Source organism: Rhineura floridana, chromosome 9 (genome assembly GCF_030035675.1).
Source record: "Rhineura floridana isolate rRhiFlo1 chromosome 9, rRhiFlo1.hap2, whole genome shotgun sequence".
Classification (NCBI taxonomy): Eukaryota; Metazoa; Chordata; class Lepidosauria; order Squamata; family Rhineuridae; genus Rhineura; species Rhineura floridana.
Window position 1 is genome coordinate 95763329 of NC_084488.1, and position 20829 is coordinate 95784157.

The 20829-nt window shown below is 39.9% G+C and overlaps 1 protein-coding gene across 4 annotated transcripts in view; it reads right to left on the reverse strand.

The window, feature by feature from the left end:
• NFKB1 (nuclear factor kappa B subunit 1) overlaps positions 1-20829 on the reverse strand; it is a 112074-nt gene that overhangs the window by 33029 nt on the left and 58216 nt on the right. For all 4 annotated transcript variants that reach the window (XM_061585544.1, XM_061585542.1, XM_061585543.1 and 1 more), the window contains 5 exons: positions 13181-13344; positions 11933-12091; positions 10511-10615; positions 7605-7696; positions 5332-5470 (listed from right to left, as the gene is read on the reverse strand). In XM_061585544.1, the coding sequence (XP_061441528.1) occupies positions 5332-5470; positions 7605-7696; positions 10511-10615; positions 11933-12091; positions 13181-13344 (659 nt within the window). The remainder of the gene's footprint in view (positions 1-5331; positions 5471-7604; positions 7697-10510; positions 10616-11932; positions 12092-13180; positions 13345-20829) is intronic.

Consider the following 20829-nt stretch of genomic DNA (forward strand, 5'->3'; position numbering starts at 1 on the left):
TCAACTATGCAAGACATATGCTTGCCTGAATAAAACTTTTTATCAGATGGTGGAAGGCCATCAATGAGGTGACTAAACATATCTCCTGGAGGAGGAACTTCCTAAAGTTGGATGCAGCCACTAAAAACACCCTTTCAGTCATCCTATATGTCAGACATTGGGGGAACCATAAGTGTGCCTCCAGCAGATCACAACATCCATGCAGGTTTGTATGGGACAAGGTGGTCCCTCATCCTAAGCCATTTAGGGCTCTATAGGTCATAATCAGCACTTTGAATTGTGGCTATTGACTAACTGATAGCCAATCAAGCTGGTGGATGGCACACTCCCTAAAAGTGGATTCCATCAACAGTCTGAGTGCTGCATCCTCAACCAACTGGTTTCCACACATACTGCAGAATTATTTATTATCCAGATTATTACCTACTGTCTTTTAACTAGAACAGGGGTAGGGAACCTATAGCCTACAGAGGTTGCTGCACTACAACTCACATCATCTCCATCTATTAGCCATGCTGATTGTGGCTGATGGGAGTTTGAGTCCAATAAGTACCCAGCCAACCACATGCCTTCTTGACTCCTGTCCCTCTTGGTTTATAACCCCTTCCTAGGGAAGGGTGGTGGAGATGGTTGTGGTGGGGCAGCTACAGGCATTACAGATTATCTAGACACATTCCAATCTGGGTTGAGGCCTGGCCATGGGACCGAGTCAACCTTGGACACCCCGACTGATGATATTTACCGAGAGTGGGACGAGGGGAGTGCATCCTTGCTCCTGACTCTTGATCTCTCTGTGGCTTTTGAAACCATTGACCACGGTATTCTCCTAAACTGGCTCTGTCGGATGGGACCTGGGGCCACTGTGTTACAGCATTTCAGGTCCTATCTACATGGCCAAGTCAAGAGAGTAACACTGACAGAGTGGTGTGTCTTTTTTGGCTCTTGACAGTTATGCTATGGGGTGCCACAGGGCACTTCCCCCCGCCCAGTGCTATTTAATATCTATATTAAGCCACTAGGAGCAACCATTAGATACTTGCAGCTCGATTTCTTCATCATACAGCCACCCTCTTCCTTCTTTCTCCTCCCCTGTCCACTTCAGGCCTCCCACCCCACCTCTTCTCCTCCTCCCCCGTGATCAGTTTCACTTATCCTAAGCATGATTGCATGGGAGTAAATCCCACTCAACTCCATAAGCATGAAAATGATCCAACCTGCCCTCCCCCCCGCTTGCTCCCATCCCCCTCCTTCCCTCTGCCCTTCCTCCCCCTCCCTCCTCCTCTCCTACCCCTGCCCTTCCTCTTCCTCTCCTTCCCTCCCCATCCCCCTGTGGGCTGTTTCACCTATCCCTAAGCATGACCGCAGGGGAGTAAATGACATTGAATTCAATAAGCATGCAAATGATCAATCCATTCTCAGCAAACTTGCACAGGATTCCATTTCTTACCTCCTGGATTAAAAAGCAGAGAAATTCACTAATAGGCAAAAAAAACCCTTGCAGTTTTAAAACATACCTAGAGACAACAGATATTTCTATCAAACTTTTAAAAGAGGAAATTGGGCAGCTATAGTGAATGTGCTAGGGGAACAGGAGACCTGACCTCCTTTCTGACATATTATATTGCCCTACAAATTTGTCAAAATGCAAACACCATTTGGGCTGGTCTTTTACAGTCCAATCCACTTCCTGTGTAGCTTGGAAGAAGTTGGTAACATGTGCCTCTGAGCATATGGTGAGTGGAGGCAACACCTGCAATCAGCCTAAATAACAGAAACAAGATGTGCTGTGCTGATCTTGTTTTAGCAGAGAGGAAGCAACAATATTAAGATAGTCAATATAATTCATATAGTCACTTTAAATATGTTTGATTTACTTTGCGATTTTAGTGAAGTTTCCTAGCGTAAATCATTTTCTTTTGCTTCTTTTCTGTGAATATGTGAAGTACAGCAACACTTTGCAAAATTTACATTAAAAAACTCCAAATATTCTGCAGTATAGTCTCCAATTGGCATGAGGACTGTCTCAGTTTGCACAAGAGTTGCCAGCATAATTCATTCGTGCTTAGAGATCTGCAGTGGCTGCTAATTTGTTACTGGGCCAAATTTAAGGTGTTACTGTTAGTATACAAAGCCCTCAAGAGCTTGATACGACTTTACTTAACAGATCACCTTTCCCCATATATGCCCACTCAACTGCCTCTGCAGAACTATCACCTTTACAAGTGCCACACAATGTCCATTCTGCACTTGTAAGAACTTAATCTTTCAGCATGGCTGTACTTACACTTTGAAACTCCCTGCCCACTGACTTTAAGCACATACCTTCACTACACTGGTTTTGGTGCCTGCTAAAAACTTTTTTTGTTTAGGTAAGTGACATGTAAAGTTGACATGCATTTTAATGTATTTTTAAATCTCTATTTTTAACTGCTAATTTTATTTATATTTTGATTTTTTTAGGTCAGCTTGTTTTATTGATAATTTTAATATATTTTTTATATAAACCACTTAGAGGTTTCTACACTTAAGTGGTATATAAATCCTGTTAAATACATTTTTAAAAATTTGGAGGGTCACAGGTGCCCCACCCTTGATCTAGGTGGTGGTCTGGAAACCACAAATGTATTTTGCTTTGCGATGTGACCTCTACAAAAGCCACAAGCAGTCTAGTCCCATAAGAAAACTAGTGTCATTGAGCAGAGTGCTTCACAGTCATGGAGTACATGTCCTAAGGCACAGCATAATATACAAATATATACATATTATATATAAAAGGCAACATGAAAGTCTGTAATATCACAAATTTATTCAACCAGAAAATATTTTTCTTTTCCTTATGTTTGAGAACTGCAGAAAAATATTTTTACTAGACCGTTAATTATAATTTTCTATGGGCTTGATCAAGTAGTTCCAGGGACTGCCTTCGCCAAAGTTGGCCAGCCCTCACAGAGTAACAGACCTGGGCTACACAAATTCAGCAGAATGAAGTGGGGGATGTGTAGCCCAGGCCTTAGTTAGTACATTCCCCCCCAAATAGACAGCTTGCACAGCAAGGAGTGAGTCAGGCTAGAATATTTGTTCTTGCTGTGCTAGGTTTCTATTTGTATGCTTAAAAATGGAGCATCCAAGAGATGGTATTGCCTATCTGCAGTACTGGAGTCAAGATTTTCCCACCTCATTTTACTGAATGCACAGACCAGCTTTACATTTCCATGAGGATGAAATTTAGCACACCCACTGAAGTTTTGCCAGGGGAATGTTATTGTCAGGAGTTCTTAGGGTTCAAACCGGGGACTTTCAGATCTATTGTGTAGTGTGTGTGGAAAGCCACCAGACAGTGCATCATCTGCGTTAGGTGGCTTAGTGTGCTCAGGCTCTGGGGCCAAATGTGCCCCCCCATCTATCTGGTCCTTGGGATTCTTCCCAAGCAACACCCCCTCCACAGCAACACCCCTTTCTCCAGGAAACAACCCTCACCAGCTTTGCTTCCTACCCTCCTTGAGTGTTTTTGTCTGGCTGGGATGTGTCCATGAACTCTTATAATGCCTCTTGCTTGTCTGGATGAAGGGTATGAATGTGAATATGTGTAGAAATTACACAAATGCAGGAGGGAGGCACCAAAAACAAGAAAAACAAAAGAGGAAATCAGTTCCTCAAGAATGCCAAGATTAGTCACAGTGAAATGTTTTGTTATCAAATAGAAGCTATTTTTAAAACCCCAATGTGTTTCAGGTCTGAACACCCCTTTTTCAAGAGCAGTCTGTGACAAAACACTATTAGATGACTAAAACAAATAATTTTAGAACGTTTTCTAAATATGAAATATAACAACATTAATAAAACATACGAAGTTATTTTAAAAAACCTCCTAAATAACCAGATCCTGCAACATGCTGACCAATCAAACAATACAAAGCTAAAGGGAAAAAACTCAAATATTTTATATCGGAGATAAACTCTTCAACTGGAGTATCCAATAGGTCTGAACGAGGACCTAGATTTCTCATTTCTATTGTAGTTTTCTACTCTTAATTTTACCTTCAAAAGTATATGTAGAAGCAGATATAATAACAACGAAAACAGGATAGGATTAAAAAGAACTTTAGGCTGCAATCCAGTACACGCTTAACTTGGAGTAATTCCCATTGAACCTAATGGAGCATACTTCATTGCCTTCCCGTAAGATTACAAAGGGATTCTGAAGATTCTTCCAAATCTAAGGTAAATAATTTTGGATTGCTTCCTCTTTGCTATAAAATATTTTGGCTGTTCTTCTTAAACTTTGTATTGTTTCTGATTGGTCAGCATGTTGCAGGATCTGGTTATTTAGGAAGGTTTTTTTAAATAACTTTGTATGTTTTAAATAATTTATTAATGTTTTTATATTTCATATTTAGAAAACATTTTATGATTATTTGTTTTAGTCACCTAATAATGTTTTATTTGTTACAGACTGCCCTTGAAAAAGGGATGTTCAGACCGGAACTGCATTGGGCTCTTATAAACAGCTTCTGTTTGATAACAAAACATTTCTACTGTACTGTGACTGACCTTGGCATTCTTGAAGATTTTGTTTCCTCTTTTGGTTTTCTTGCTTTTGGTACCTCCCTCCTTCGTTTGTGTAGTTTCTACACATACTCACTTTCATACCTTTCATCCAGACAAGCAAGAGGCATTATAAGAGTTCATGGACACATGTGTAGAAACTAGCCTACTGTGCAAAGATAAAATTTATAATAATTGCTTTGCCAGCTTTTGCCTCTGGCCCCTGAAAGGCTGCCCAGAAGGGAATGCAGCCCTTAGGCTCAAAATGCTTCCCCATCCCTGCTCTAGACTGATCAGGCCCATCCAGGGCAGCCACTGAATCATCCGGAATAGGAAGAAATATAAGACACTTCCTGTTTCAGTTAAGCATTGATTGAGCAACAAAGTCTTCTTGAGCTCTGGTGTGTCCTTGAGTTCAGGTTTTCTTCTCGATCATCCTTCCTGGGTTTTGGTCCTCACCACTGGATTGCAGCTCACCTCGGTGCCCACAGCAATGCCTTGAATGCATCATTTTAAAAGCTCTGCTTTACAGAATCCCATTGGTCACAATCCCAGGATAATTCCTCCTTTTCCAGAGACTTTGCTGAATCTATTCTCTGCAGTGTTACATAAATACCATTTTTTCTGGCCAAAACTGTAATCTAGAATTTATAATACTATAGTATATTATCTAGGGATGATCATGGCACCATAATGATCAAGAAATAACAATAATTCCAAAATGGGTAGCATTCAAAAGCTGGATGCCTTCCATTATTGACAATCCATGTAACTTTGACAATTTACCTTTGATTTCAGGATAGTATAGAAAAGGCTTTGGTTCACTTGTCTCTAGATCCGATTTTCGCCGTAGCTGGACAAAAACAGATGCAGGTTTCGTGATATTGACGTCTCGGTACTTTGGTGTTTTGAATACTATAGCAAACTGTAGGTGAACATTGAATAGGTGATCAGGGACAGTTTATATAATTTGTCACATGCGCATCCTTTTCTCCAAAGACCACAGAGCAATATCTGTCTATACATTGCCTATTATTTCTGCAGAGCAATGGGAGGGTTTCCTCTTTACTGCTAATGTGACAATTTTATTTATTTATTTATTGCATTTGTATACCGCCCCATAGCCAAAGCTCTTTGGGTGGTTTACAACAATTAAAAACATTAAAAACAAATACACACATTTAAAAACACATTCTTAAAAAGCAATTTTAAAACACATGCTAAAATGCCTGGGAGAAGAGGAACGTCTTGACCTGGTGCCGAAAAGATAACAGTGTGGGCGCCAGGTGCACCTCAAGAGTAATCATTCCATAATTTGGGGGCCACCACTGAGAAGGCCCTCTCCCTTGTTGCCAGACTCCCAGCTTCTCTTGGAGTAGGCAACCAGAGGAGGGCCTTGGATGTTGAGCGTAGTGTACGGGTGGGTTCGAATTGGGAGAGGGATTCCATCAGGTATTGTGGTCCCAAGCCGTGTAAGGCTTTATAGGTTAAAACCAGCACCTTGAATCAAGCTGAGAAACATAAAGGCAGCAATGTAAGCAGGCCTGAATCGGTTTTACATGTTCGAACTGTCTGGTCCCTGTTACCAATCTGGCTGCTGCATTTTGCACAAGCTGCAGTTTCCGAACAGTTTCCGAATCTAACTTGGAGAATACCAGAGCATGGACAACTGAAGCCAGGTTATCCCTGTCCAGATAGGGGTGTAGCTGGGCCACCAACCGAAGTTGGTAGAAGGCACTCAGTGCCACCAAGGCTACCTGAGCCTCAGGTGACAGAGATGGTTCTAGGAGAACCCCCAAGCTACGAACCTGCTCCTTCAGGGGGAGTGCAACCCCATCCAGGACAGGTTGGACATCCACCATCCGGTCAGAAGAACCACCCACTAGCAGCATCTCAGTCTTGTCTGGATTGAGCCTCAGTTTATTAGCCCTCATCCAGTCCATTGTCGCAGCCAGGCACCGGTTCAGCACATTGACACCCTCACCTGAAGAAGATGAAAAGGAGAAATAGAGCTGTGTGTCATCGGCATACTGATGGCAACACGCTCCAAAGCTCCGGATGATCGCACCCAATGGTTTCATGTAGATGTTGAACAGCATGGGGGAACAGAACTGACCCCTGTGGAACCCCATACTAGAGAATCTAGGGTGCTGAGCAATATTCCCCAAGCACCACCTTCTGGAGCTGAGCCGCCAAGTAGGAGCGGAACCACCACCATGCAGTCCCTCCCACTCCTAACTCAGCCAGTCTTCCCAGAAGGATACCATGGTTGATGGTATCGAAAGCTGCTGAGAGATCAAGAACAATCAACAGAGTCACACTCCCCCTGTCTCTCTCCCAACAGAGTTCATCATACAGGGCGACCAAGGCTATTTCCATGCCAAAACCAGGCCTGAAACCCGACTGAAAGTGTGTCTGGAGCTGGCCTGCCACCATTCGTTCAAGGACCTTGCCCAGGAATAGAACATTTCCTACCGGCCTATCGTTATTAAGATTTTCTGGGTCCAGGGAGGGCCTCTTCAGGAGTGGTCTCACTACAGCCCTTCAGGTGGCCAGGGACCACCCCCTCTCACAGAGAGGCATTAATCACTTCCCTGGCCCAGCTGGCTGTTCCATCCCTGCTAGCTTTTATTAGCCAAGAATGGCAAGGATCCACCACAGAAGTGGTTGCACGAACCTGTCCAACACCTTGTCAACGTTCTCAAGCTGTACCAACTGAAACTCATCCAAGAAATCAGGACAAGGCTGTGCTCTGGATATCTCACTTGATTCACCTGCTATAACACTGGAGTCTAAGTCCTGGTGGATAATAGCCCTAATCAAGCAGTGGTAGGTTGCAAACTGTTCACAAATATAATGGAGAGGAGGGGAGCCTTTCAACAGAGGACAAAAAATTTTTTGCCCTATTTTCCTAAGGGCAGTCATTTCACCAAGTCCTTTTCAAGTTAACAGAGTGGTGATACTGATTGTATTAGATCACAAAAAAGTTTACAAAATAATTGAAAGTTGAAATTGTTTGCTTAAGTTACTACTAAAGCATCTTGCCAATGTTGGTATACCTGTCTGTGCACGTCAGTAGGTGAAAAGTCTCCAAATCCTTCCCAGACACCACCGTTTTCATCTTCTTCATAAAAACGGATCTGAATATCATCTGTATTGAGAACACAAGTTAATAAGTGGTTAAGATACAGCACTGGTCCAAAATGGGGACAACAAGGGTGTGAACTAGGCCAGGTTGCATGGAGCATATCACTGCAATTTTATGTCACCTTTGTTGGTTCCTTGTTTTCTGTATCCAGTTCAAAGTGCTAATTTTGACCTTTAAAGTCCTAAATGGTCTGCAGCCATTTAAAGTTCTCCTCCTCTCATACAAACTTATCCACTTGTTCAGGTCATCACCTGAGGCCAAGCTCTTCAACCCCCATCCCAGCCTGGCTGACAGACATGTGGTGGCTACATGAGACAGGACTTACATAGTAGTGATGCTTTACTAAGTTGCCTGATTTGTGCATTAATGTGGTTTAGATGGCATGTTAAGACTCTGCTATTTCAGAGGACTTCGAGGGTAACAGATAATTAGTTCTTCCTATGCACCAAAAGAATTGGGCAATTTGGATTCACTGGGAAGCAACTGTATTAAAATTAACTGCACTTCCAAGTATGGCTATACTAGGGCGGTATGTAAGACAAAAATCTCTTCATGCTGATTCATTCTAGGCTGCAGATTGGGATTGTCCTCTCTACCTGGGGTGGGGTGGGGGTGGGTGGGGATAGGACAAAGGAAGAAAAGTTCCTCTGTGGCTCTCACCAATCTTGCATACCTTAGAGGCCTGGGACTGCAAGGCCTTCGGAATCCATTATCTATGGATTGTAAGTCCTGCACAAATAAAAGAAATACAGCAGGACTGGGGTACCTGTACACCTCTCTATGTTGTTTGGACTACAGCTCCCATCAGCACCAGCCAGCATAGTAATGGTCAGGGATGATGTAATCCAACAACATCTGGAGAGCCACAGGTTCCCCAGCCCTGGAATACAAACTTGTGCAGGAGTACAATGTGTACACTGGAATACCTGCAGGGCTCTGGAGCAGAGGTATTATTTTCAGGCTGTCAATTCTATAAAACTTGTAGTGTTGGCCAAAGAGGTTTGCTTCTTTCTAGCCGATGGATGTTTATCTCCCATTCATTAATCTGGAAGCCTTTACTGAGGAAAAACTCTATTAACTTTCTCAACATACATTTCAATTCTCTAGGACTGAGAGATTTCAACAAATGATGTCACAAGGGAAAACCATCCTCAAGCTAAGGGAAAAACCCATTTTGGGGTTTCCATTTAGTCAGACATCTTTTAAAAGCAGTTTTTAAACACACACATTTTTCACTTCCCTTTCTTGGATCAGGAATGACTTTCACAGATTTCAAGAAAGTTACTCATAAAATGGTAAAACAAGGGAGTAAACTTTCCCTCCTAAAGACCTTTACTGCACTTTGGACTTGCAGAAAAAGGGCATGAATTGTTTGTTTTTATAGAATTTTTTTTGCTACCTTTCTGCCAAATGAAACTCAAGGTCAATTTACAAATTATTATTATTAAAACAAAAACATTACATAATTAAATACTGCAATATCTATATGATTCCAATAAATACAATAAAAATGAAGACATTCTAAAAACTGAACACACACAAACTCCAATCAAAATGAAAAATTTCTTTTACAGAGCATCCATTTTACTTTGATACAGAAATGTCAAATAAAAGCCCAACAACAATGTATTTCAGTCACTTAGGCACCAGACTACTTCTCTGGGAAGAGTACCACGGAATCATGGTATAAAATATTGTGCTTTAAGGATTTTCCCATTCTTTATATTTCATAAACAGTGTTTGAAGTGTCCTTTAATATCAACATGAAAGCCTCTAAAAGTTTTACAAAATAAAACATTATGGTCTTACAATGGCTATTTTATTTATTTATTGTGTTTTTAAAATCCCATCCTTCCTCAAAGGAGCTCAGAGTGCCAGCCTGAGTTTTTCCACCCCCCATTTTATCCTTACAATAACCACACAAGTCCGGTTAGGTTCAGAAACAGTAACTAGCCTAGTTGCACCCAGTCAGCTTCATGGCTGAACTGGGGTTTCATTCATTTATTATTTATTTATTGAATTTATATCCTGCCTTTCCTCCCGCAGGGGCCCAGGGCGGCAAACATAAAACAATTTAATAAAAAGAAAAAACATACTAAAACAGTTAAAAAATTCCAAAAACACAAGAACAATTGAAAACATTCTAAAACACAGTTAAAATATAGTAAAACAAAGTTTAAAATATTTAAAATATGTTTAAAACGTTTAAAATACAGAGCTTAAAAACAGTCTTTAATCAGTGATCTTCAGGTTGCCAGGAACAAGTCCTCTTCAGCCATCAAATGCCTGGGTAAACGGGAATGTTTTCAAATTCCTCCTGGAAATCAATGATGATGGAGACAAACACACCTCACTGGGGAGGGCATTCCACAAACAGGGAGCCACCACTCAAAAGGCCCTGTGACAGTTCAGCGCCAACTGGGCAATGGTTGGTGGCAGCACCACCAACAAGGACTCACCTGCTGATCACAGGGTTTGAGATGGTTGATACTAGAGAAGATGCTCTTTTAAATACTTGGGTCCCAAGCCATTTAGTGGGGACATAGGGCAGACCCACACATACATTTAAAGCACACTCAAGGCACATTTAAAGATGACTTCCCTAAAGAATCCTAGCAAACGTAGTTTCCCTTCATGGAGCTATAGTTCCCAGGATTCTTTGGGGGAAGTCATGTGGTTTAAATGTGCATTGAGTATGCTTTAAATGTATGGTGCAGATCTGCCTATAGTTTCACACTCAAAGAACTGTGGTTGTTTTATAGTCTTTGTTTATCATATAATCATGTTCAATCATAATAAAGCATCTTGAGTTCTCACCTTTCTGAACCTTGTCACAAAGAAGGTAAATCTCTTCTCCTCCTGTCACACATCCAGCTGTCCGATCCATTCGTACAATTTTTAAGTTAGATGCATTGGGGGCTTCTGGGTGGGTGAAAACAGGAAGAATGACGAATGATGATTATTCTGGCAAGAGGCGTCTTCCCCCTCCCACACACACACACAAAGCCCTCCTCTGGCCATTTTTTAATTTCAAAGTTAAAATGAAATTCATCAGCACAATATACACAACTGTACCAAATAGGCAATAAAGGTAGCACAACAGAAGGAGATCTGACTCATCTTTTAATATTACAATATGAACATAGTAAGAACACTGAGCAGTTGGCAAGTGAGCTTTTAAGGCAGGTTACAGGTTACTGATCTAAGAAGAAGAAAAGACAGACACAAAATGAAATGTAACCATTGCAATTCATACTATTTTCAACAGAGACATTGCACTGCTACTGGTTCCATGCAGAAAGCTTTCTTTAACCTTAAAGTCCAAAAACCTTTGTATGTATGACTCTTGTATTTTGCTTGATAATTAATTAGATATAACCACAATTCTTACACAGGGGGACTGGAAAGTTCAAATGTACAATTGGGTGCCAGACCTCCAATCACAGACCACAGGGTCAGAGATGGGGGTTGCAGGTCTTAAGTCCATAGTGGATTCATCAGACAGTGGCTCACAGAAGCTTTGGGAAGTCTGGAATGGAGTTGAAGGAGTGACTGGAAGTTCAGTATCCAACTATACCCATGAGGACTCATAACATGCCTCTTCAAAGCCTCCAAGACATGATATGCAATCAATAGTGCCCCCTCCTTGCCATGGCCAATTTACCATTGCAAGATTCCCCAGGTAGCACCTTGATCTTAGATGAACCGTACACTCAGTTATTTGCAACATGCCCTTCACACACTTGGCAGCTGTTTGGATTATGCCCTATATGCTACAGTCCTCAAGCATTTTAAGTGTGTTGCAACAGAAACACTGAAGCTCAAAGCCCTTGTATATGACAGTCATTTTATACACTTTAGTTGAAAGCATGCTGTTAATTAGCAGATCTAGAAGTTATAACCTAAGAATTTCATTGTCACTTTTGGACACTACAGACGTGCATAACAAAATAAGCTAAAAGGAACACTAATCACATGAAAATGTATTCTAGGTTCTCTTTTGTTTTGTTGCATCATTTGCACAGCGTATATTGCAGTAGTGTGCAGGTAATTATGTTTCTTAGATGGCATGGTATTTTTCTACTTTTTAAAAAACCTGACACCTTTCTCAACCTTTCAATGAATGTTAAGTGGTGGGGATCAGTCTCTATATCCCTACAAGAACGATCAGTCATATAGCAAAATTACTATTGGACTGGGATTTGGCCACAGTAAAAGGAAGATGGGCAAAACACTCACTGCTATCATATATAGGATCAGACAGAACAGGTTGGAGTCTTCTTGTAAAGCTGCCATTGCTGTCAGGAAGGAATGCTGTGAACATAAGCCGCACAACACTGAGGTCCATTTCTTTAGTCTGTTGAAGCGCTGCCTGATGAATGATTTCTTTTTCTCGCTCTGCAATCAAGGAAGAGGGCAGCTGAATTATTGCAGCCCTGTCTGAAATGGTGGTAGTGACATAGGATGGCAAAGAGAGTAGGTGGGTCAGAAATAAAATCAGGACAAGTTTCAGTGGGATTTGTATAAAGAATAATACTTTCATGTAACATCAGTGGAATGAAGACATGGGCCTACTGGTATAAGAGTAAAGGAGAAATGATGTTTAATATTCAGTTCTAGAATTCAATCTCTCTTCCCATCCCACCCCCATTCCCCTCTCTAGTAGCTCAGTGGTAAAAGCATTTGCTTTGCATATACAGTAGAAGGTCTTGGGCTCAATCCCTGGCATCTCCAGATCGGGCTAGGACAGAACTCTGTCTGAAGACGCTGCAAGTCAGTGTAAACAATACTGAGCTAGATGCAGCAATGGTTTATGTCAGTACAAGACAGCTTCCTATGTTCCCCCCAGCTGTAGGAAGCTTTAGGTTGAGCAAAGGACTGGCAGGGAAGGAGAAAGGGTTGTTTAAGCCCCTTCCCATCCAGCTGTTTGTGTACTCAATATTGCACACATGCACTTCCTGTTGCCTTTATTCCTTAGTCATCCTGCTCTATTTTTCTGGTCATCTACTCAACTTGATGTCATCCAAAGCTGCTTTATTAGAAAACAATACCTTTGGGACAGAGGGTAAGAATCACATAATCTATGCAGAACATGTACAGTAGCTCTATCCTGCCTCTAACTCTCCCCCAGCCAATTATGACAAAAATGTACGCTGAAATTGGTTAACACTTTTAATAATTATGGATGGATCCCGTTCAAGACTGTGGGAGCTTCAAAGCAAACTTTGAAAAGATATTTATTAACTGAATAGTAACGTGCATCACAGCACAAAGCAGCTTTGGTTTTTCTTTCCCATTCTATTTTATTTGTGCAAAAAACTTACGAGAAGTATTAATCTTCTCTGTTAAGAAATTCAGTGTGCAGGAATACACAACACACACACAGGGTATATTATTTTAAACATTAGGATATAAGAGTTGACAGACACAACAGTAAGAAATTTGTTCATATGTTAGAGATCAGAACCATATTCAGTTCTCACCCACCTGTTAGTTGCCTCTCCCCTCCACCTTCCACTTGTATATAGTTGAGTTCAGGGTGTACTAGGAGTCCTGGATTATAGCCTCTTTTACATGCATCAATCATGCGTGCTTCCAGTGTATCTAAGACTCTTTTTTTTGTAACATGGAGTATCCCCAGGTTTGGAAATCTACACAGAAGTACAACATAATTATCTACAGTAGTTCTCTGAAATTTATCATTTAATAGGAATTACCATTTTCCATGGCCACTTACACTTTCTGTTCCTTTGGCCCCAGTCAATGCAACTTAGGCAGTGGAATTAAAATGTTTCTATTGCCTGCGCTCGCTCATTCTTGAAAATATTATGACCCAATGTGTTGTAGTGGTTTAAGTATCTAAAGCTGTGAGTGCACTAGTTGCCTACAACAAAGAGTTTTCATTGGCCACACCTGGAAGGCAAACAAATTGATCTACCAATCAGTTGTGAAATCTGCCTGAAGCTTAATTTTTTTAAAAAAACATGATCAGGCTGATCCAACCAGTAAAAAAGGGTTCAGTTTGACTAGGGTCATGTGTCCCCATTTTCAGAAAAGGTGAAGACGCAATGGAACAGGCAGAACAGTAAGTGTGTCCCTACCCTAAGACCAAGGCGACCTAAATCCCCACTCAGCCATGAAGCCCACTTCATGGGCCAGTGTCTCTCTCTCTCTATCTCTCAGCCTAACCTAAACAAAGGATTATTGTGAGAATAAAATGGGGTGAGGGGTAACCAGATACACTGTCTTGAGTTCTTTGGAGGAAATATAAATGCAAATCAATGGCAAGCACAGCTGTTTGATTTCTTGAAACCCACTCAGTGCCTTTTTTGCAATATGGGAAAGGTTATGAGGTCTTTAGTTTAGACAGCAAAAAGACATCAAACAAGATGCATTCTTAGACAAGTAGCTGCAAACTATACACCCTGAATTCAAGGGGAGTTGCAGTTCTTTGTGTTTCTTTAAACCATTTTTACCAAGGAAAGCAAGAAATATGCTTACATTCCAAATAAAAGTTTTGACTCCTTAGGCGAAAATCTATCATTTCAGTGTTTGGAGGGAAAAAAATACTTAGCGGGCAGCATGACAAATCTTTCAAGATTAGATTAGAAGCAAAATTTCGACAGAGCAAATCTGAAGTTTTGAATTCAAGTTGCTGGCAAGTTGGGTCTTCTTAACATCAAAAGCAAGAGACTTTCAAGTGTTAAAAGCATCCCATCTCACTATTCCTTTCAAGACTGGCAAATATGTTCCAAAAACTTAGACTCAAGACATCAAACTAGTAGTTATTTGAAACCCAATCCAACCTTGCAAACAGTATAATGTGTACTTTGTTTAAATAATCTATTTCCAAAAAAGGGATTAGATTGACTAGGATTTAGTATTCCTTTTTCATTCATTAGATTTATTACGGTCAATTGACCAGCCAGTTAGTATTCCTTTGTTGCACCGCAGCTGGAACAGAGTTTAAGTAATCCAGTGTTCCCAATGTTTGCATCAATTTTGCGTTGATATGTTACTGGAGTAAAGTGATAAACCCATTTCGTCTAGGCGTGACAACAGTCACCAGATACTGTAGCCTAGCTTGGATTTTGTAAATCCCAAAGCTGGTGAAAGTTGGAGAAAGCTTCCAATGTATGTAGTGGACAGAGTTGAAGTGAAAGCAGAAGTCACGAAAATGTGTGTGTGTGTGTGTGTGTGTGTGTGTGTGTGTGTGTGTGTGTGTGTGTGTGTGTGTGTGTGTGTGTGTGTGTGTGTGTGTGTGTGTGTGTGTGTGTGTGTGTGTGTGTGAGAGAGAGAGAGAGAGAGAGAGAGAGAGAGAGAGAGAGAGAGAGAGAGAGAGAGAGAGAGAGAGAGAGAGAGAGAGAGAGAGAGAGAGAGAGAGAGCTCATTCACAGGAATCTTTTGGTCACACAATGATTAACTGGATTTCCTTGGGCAATCAGTTAATTCTCAGTCTTAGCTCTCCATCCGAAATGGAAAATGCAGATAACCTTCCCAAGTGGACTGTGAATATGAATGAAAATGTGTAGTTTTTCTTAAACGTTGCACTTTGTAAGTGCTATATTTAAAAAGATAAATAATTGCAGTTAATTCTTTGCAATATTTCAGTACTAGTTCAGTAAAATGAAAGACTGATTTCTACAACTGTTCAAATGATTTCTTCCCTCTGGGTGTGATAAGTATCTGCTCAAAGCTATAGAAACTCCTAATGAAATGTATAACATTATAACACACTCTTAAATCACCCACTCCATATTATGCATCTTGTTCCTCTGCCAAGACAAGAATAACCAACTCCAACTCATTGTACAAGTAATATTTCTATTTTTAAAGAAAATGTCAATATTTTAAAGGAAATATCAGTATTTTAAAGGGAATTTTGATAATCAAAGGAATATTGATAAAATATTACTAATATCAATATTTTAGACACAGATTTTTTAAAATATTATACAGCCATGAGAATGGTTGTATACTACAGTCAGCATGGATTTTTCAAATTCCAGTGTTAAATTGAAAATACCCCTATGCCATTCCTCTGCTTCCCATAAGCACATTTCAAAACAAAACTTTACAAAACATAGTCCTGAACTCAGAAATGCTTGCTTAACAACCTTCCAAGTTTTCATGGCAATACACAAAACACTGAAGAGAATTGAGAATTCAAAGCATAGACTTCCGGGAAGGGTGACTTAGCCTGTGCCTGCTTTTGAGACGGGCTCCTGCCTCAAAAGAAGCTTATTCAGATATATCAGTCAGATTTTTTCTTTTTTTGACTGATTAAACTTCTCCCGGGTAGGGAGAAACGAAGAGATTAACCTCAAAGCCTATTTTTGTTGGGACGACCAGATCTCATTAATTTATGGGACGAGGTCCAGCCGACGAAGGTGGGACGGATTTTTAACAACAAGCTCTATCTGGAAAAGCGAACGTTCATCTTATCTTCTAAGAGAGAACGCACTAACAGGCAAGCACCCTTCTTTCTATATTTTTCTTTTACTTGACTTAAATTGTTGCTGTTTAAAAGAGATTTGCCAGATTGATCGGTTTTTGACATCTCACTGGGGAGCCATAACTTCTCTCTGCTACTCACTAATTAATAGCTTATCTCTGTTTTTGTTGCAAAAAGCTGTCCTGGATTTGCATTCTAAAGATATACACAGAAGAGGGATTTCTATTCCAGATTTTTATTTTGAAGAATATTATATTGTCTGAGACTACTCTCTTTTTGGTCTATTTTATTTTGACGAATCTGTTTTCTGACGACCGCCATTAATTGTTTCGATCCTGGGAACTGCATTTTGTTTACTTAAGCATGGAGAGATAAGGCTGTCTGCTCTGTTTATACTGTGATGTCACCAAGTTTGGAGTATTAACCCAATTGTTGCTGAAATAAGAAGTGGTTTTCCTATATTTTTCTTTTAAAATGGCAATTAAGAAAGTGGCTGAGAAGCTGGAAATAACTATGTTTCAGAAAATAATGGATGAGATTGAGATAACGAAACAAAACCTGCGACAGGGTTGTAAGGAGCTGAAAATTGAATTGAGTAAAATGAAGCAGGAGATTAAAGATATAGGGGTCCCTGTGAGAGAGGTGACCCTGGAAGGGGTCCCTGTGAGAGAGGAGACCCCGGAGATTGGAACAAACGTGGAACAGGAAAAAGATTTGGAGTCTATGGACTTTAGAAACAAAATCTATTGTTTGGAGACACAGGAGATTAAAGACATAGGGGTCCTTGTGAGAGAGGAGACCCTGGAGACTGGAACAGGGGTCCCTGTGAGAGAGGAGACCCTGGAGACTGGAACAGGGGTCCCTGTGAGAGAGGAGATCCCGGAGATTGGAACAAACGTGGAACAGGAACAAGATTTGGAGTCTATGGACTTTAGAAATAAAATCTATTGTTTGGAATTCAATGTTATCTCTGAAGAAATTAATGAAGATTATAGAGATAAAGTTATCAATGGCATGGATAATCTTCTGGACTGGAATGATGTGATGGAGCCCAATATAGAGAAAATCTATGGAATTAACTGCAGCCATGTGACAATGGAAAAACTTTCAAGAGATGACCCAGTGTATTTTGAAAAAAAGAACAGAGATATGATTTTACAGCAGTATTTCAGCAACCTATTCAGAATGGATGGCAAGAAAATATTTGGGATAGAGGTAATTCCCATCAGACTCTTATTATATGACTATGGCTTTGACAGCAAGATTATTATGGAATACTGATAATGGAAGATTGGATACTGAAATTACTGGACTTAACAAGACTACTGAAGATGGAAGATGGAAAATGGAACTAATAGGGATAATAGAACAATGGCTACTGAAATTACTGAACCTAACAGATTCTGATGTGATGGATTAATTGAAATGTTTATTTTGACTATGGTTATGACAATAAGATTATCATAATTAGTAATGAGATGGATTAATCGATATGCTTATCTGGAAAAAAAATTGATAGATATATTTCTTAAAGAATTGAAACCTCTCTTTGACTTTTTGTGGAAAGAATAAAGTAATGTTTATGAGATTTGATGATTAAGTAAGATAACTACTGGAGGAAAGTGTTTTTATAATATGACTTAAGAGACAGGATTGTTATATATTATAGACTTATAACTGATTTGATCTTTGACAAATGGGAAGTCAATATTTTACTCTTTATTTTTTATTTTATTTTTTTTTCTTTTTTTCTTTTTGTTTAACTATTTTTGATTTTGTTTTTTGTCTTTGAATGTTTTATGATTTTGTCTTGTATGCTTTATGAAAATCTGAATAAAAATTATTGAAAAAAAAAAAAGAGAATTCAAAGCATAAAACAAGAGGGAAAAAAATCCAGACCCCTGTTGGACTTTTTTCTGTCAGTAGTCTCATAATTTGTTGAAATTAATTAAAAATCAGCCATGTTCACAGAGCACATGTAATCCTATTGCTGACCTTGCCCCATACTCTGACCTTCACCTTCTGCAGTTTAAAAGTTAAAAAAATCATGGCTGATTTTTAATTAATTAAAGAAATTTAACATTACAGTCTATTATAACATCGAGCATGCTCAGTAAGAACCAACTGTCAGTGTTCTAAAAGCCAGACTCACACCTGCTTGGCTTGGCTAATCAGATGGCCGCACCCATGCCAGACATTTATTTCACTTTAGACAATCATGGCTTCCCCCAAAGAATCCTGGGAAGTGTAGTTTGTGAAGGGTGCTCAGAGTTGTTAGGAGACTCATGTTCCTCTGACAGAGCTCCAGTGGCCAGAGTAGTTTAACACTCAGGCCCTCTTCTGAGTCTTGTAGCTCTGCAAGGGGAATAGGGCCTCTTCTAACAACTCTCAGCACCCTTCACTAACTACACTTCCCAGGATTATTTGGGGGAAGCCATGACTGTGTAAAGTGAAATAAAGGTCTGGCGTGGATGTGGCCAGGAACAGCTTTGGTTTAAATTGTGTGGAAGACTACATATGTCTGCTGTAGGATAAAAAGGTGGGGAAAACCCTGAAAAACAATGATATTGTTCACAATGTTTTCCTTTTAGAAAGGAAAGGGGTTTTCTCTCTCCCCAGTGCCTGCCCACCCATGCCCCTCCACTCCCCCTCCCTGCACCTCCCCCAGGTCAGTTTCACCTATCCTAAGCATGATTGTACAGGAGTAAATCCCATTTAACTCAAAAAGCATGCAAATGATCAAACCTGCTCTCCACTCCTCCTCCCTCCCATCCCTTCCTTTTTGGTCTTCCCTCCCCTTTCCTTCACTCCTCTCTCCCCATCCCTCCCCATTCCCTCCCCCTTCTTCCCCTCCCTTTCTCCTTCCCTCTCTCCTCTCCCTCCTCCTCCTCCATGGTCAGTTTTACCTATTCTAAGCATGACTGCAGGGGAGTGAATCCCACTGAACTCAATAAATATGCAAATGATCAATCAATTCTCAGCAAACATGCACAGGATTCCATTTCTTACCTCCCAAAGTAAAAAGCAGCAAAATTCACTAATAGGCAAAAAAAAACCCCTGCAGTTTAAGAATGTACCTATAGCCAACAGATATTTCTATCAAACTTTTAAAAGCAGTGAAATTGGGCAGCTGTAGTGAATGCACCAGGGAGCAGGGGACCTGACCTCCTCTTTGAGATATTGGATTGCCCAACAAATTTGTCAAAATGCAAACACAATTTGGGTTGGTCTTTCACAGTCCAATCCACTTCCTGTGTAGCTTGGAAGAATTTGGTAACTTGTGCCTCTGAGCATATGGTGAGTGGAGGCAACACCTGCAATCAGCCTAAATAACAGAAAAAAGACATGTGCTGTGCTGATCTTGTTTTAGCAGGGAGGAAGCAAGAATATTAAGATAGTTCATATAGTTCATATAGTCACTTTAAATATGTTTGATTTACTTTGCAATTTTAGTGAAGTTTCCTATAGTAAAATCGTTTCCCCCCCCCTTCTTTTGTGTGAATATGTGAAGTACAGCAACACTTTGCAAAATTTACACTAAAAAAACTCCAAACATAATTGTGGAATAATGGCACTGACTATTCTGCAGAATAGTCTCCATTGGATGTGAGGAGTGTCTCAGTTTACACAAGATTAAACAGTGGGAGGTGAAATATATTCTAGCGAAATTCGAGGTGTGCTCTATGTTTTTAACTGACCATGCCCACCTTTCCTTAAGTGGAGTGGTTTCAGCATAGCAGGCTGAAAACATGCATCTTGGGCAGGCTAAGTTTGTTTTTCCAACAGCTAGATTCATTGCTTAAGTAGCAACATATTGTAACCAGTCTGATTTTACATCAAACTGCAGTTTCAGATTCAACTGTTAATGCACCCAAAGTAGAAATAGAACATAACCTCCAGTTTGAAACACAAAAAGCTGTCTTCACCATCATATGACATTGACCAACAAAAAGGATTTGGAATTAATAAAAATAAATTTGACAACAGATTTCTAGGATGAATAATGAAAGAAATGTAATTTTCTAGATTAGATTCTCTGTAGAAACAGTAGTAACACGGGAAAAAAGCAAAGTAAGAAGAACACCAATAAACATACAAAAATGTAATTCTCCATCTTGGAGATGGCAAGTGTTGCCACCACTCACCATATGCCTAAAAATCTTATCCACAACAGAAGCAAATAAGCAAATTAATGGAAAATTTGGTACCAAATCCAAATTGGGCAGAATTCTAGTACATCCCTATAGAGGACCCACATGAAGCAACCCAAATAAATGGCAATTGTCTGCTTAAATATACTATTTTTATTTCTACTACGGCTTGCTTCAGACTAGGGATAGACGAATCCGTCAATTTCAGTTTCACTCAGTTTCTTAATTTCTCCACATTTCCACATCAGCTTCCTATTTTTTTTAAGTCCTCATGAGAATTCATCAGCATTTTAGTTGGCATTTATGATATTTTTACCTATATGCATCTTATGCACATTTTCCTCTAGTGCACATGTTATTTGGTTGGAGAATTTTGCACCACAAATAGTATTAGTAGTAGTAGTAGTTGTAGTAGTAGTATTTTATTAATCACCTTCCACAAATATCTCAAGACAACATACAAAATGCAAAAAAATCAGAGAATTGTAAATTTTGAAGTGAGAATTACCTAATTTTGCATTTCTAGTTCA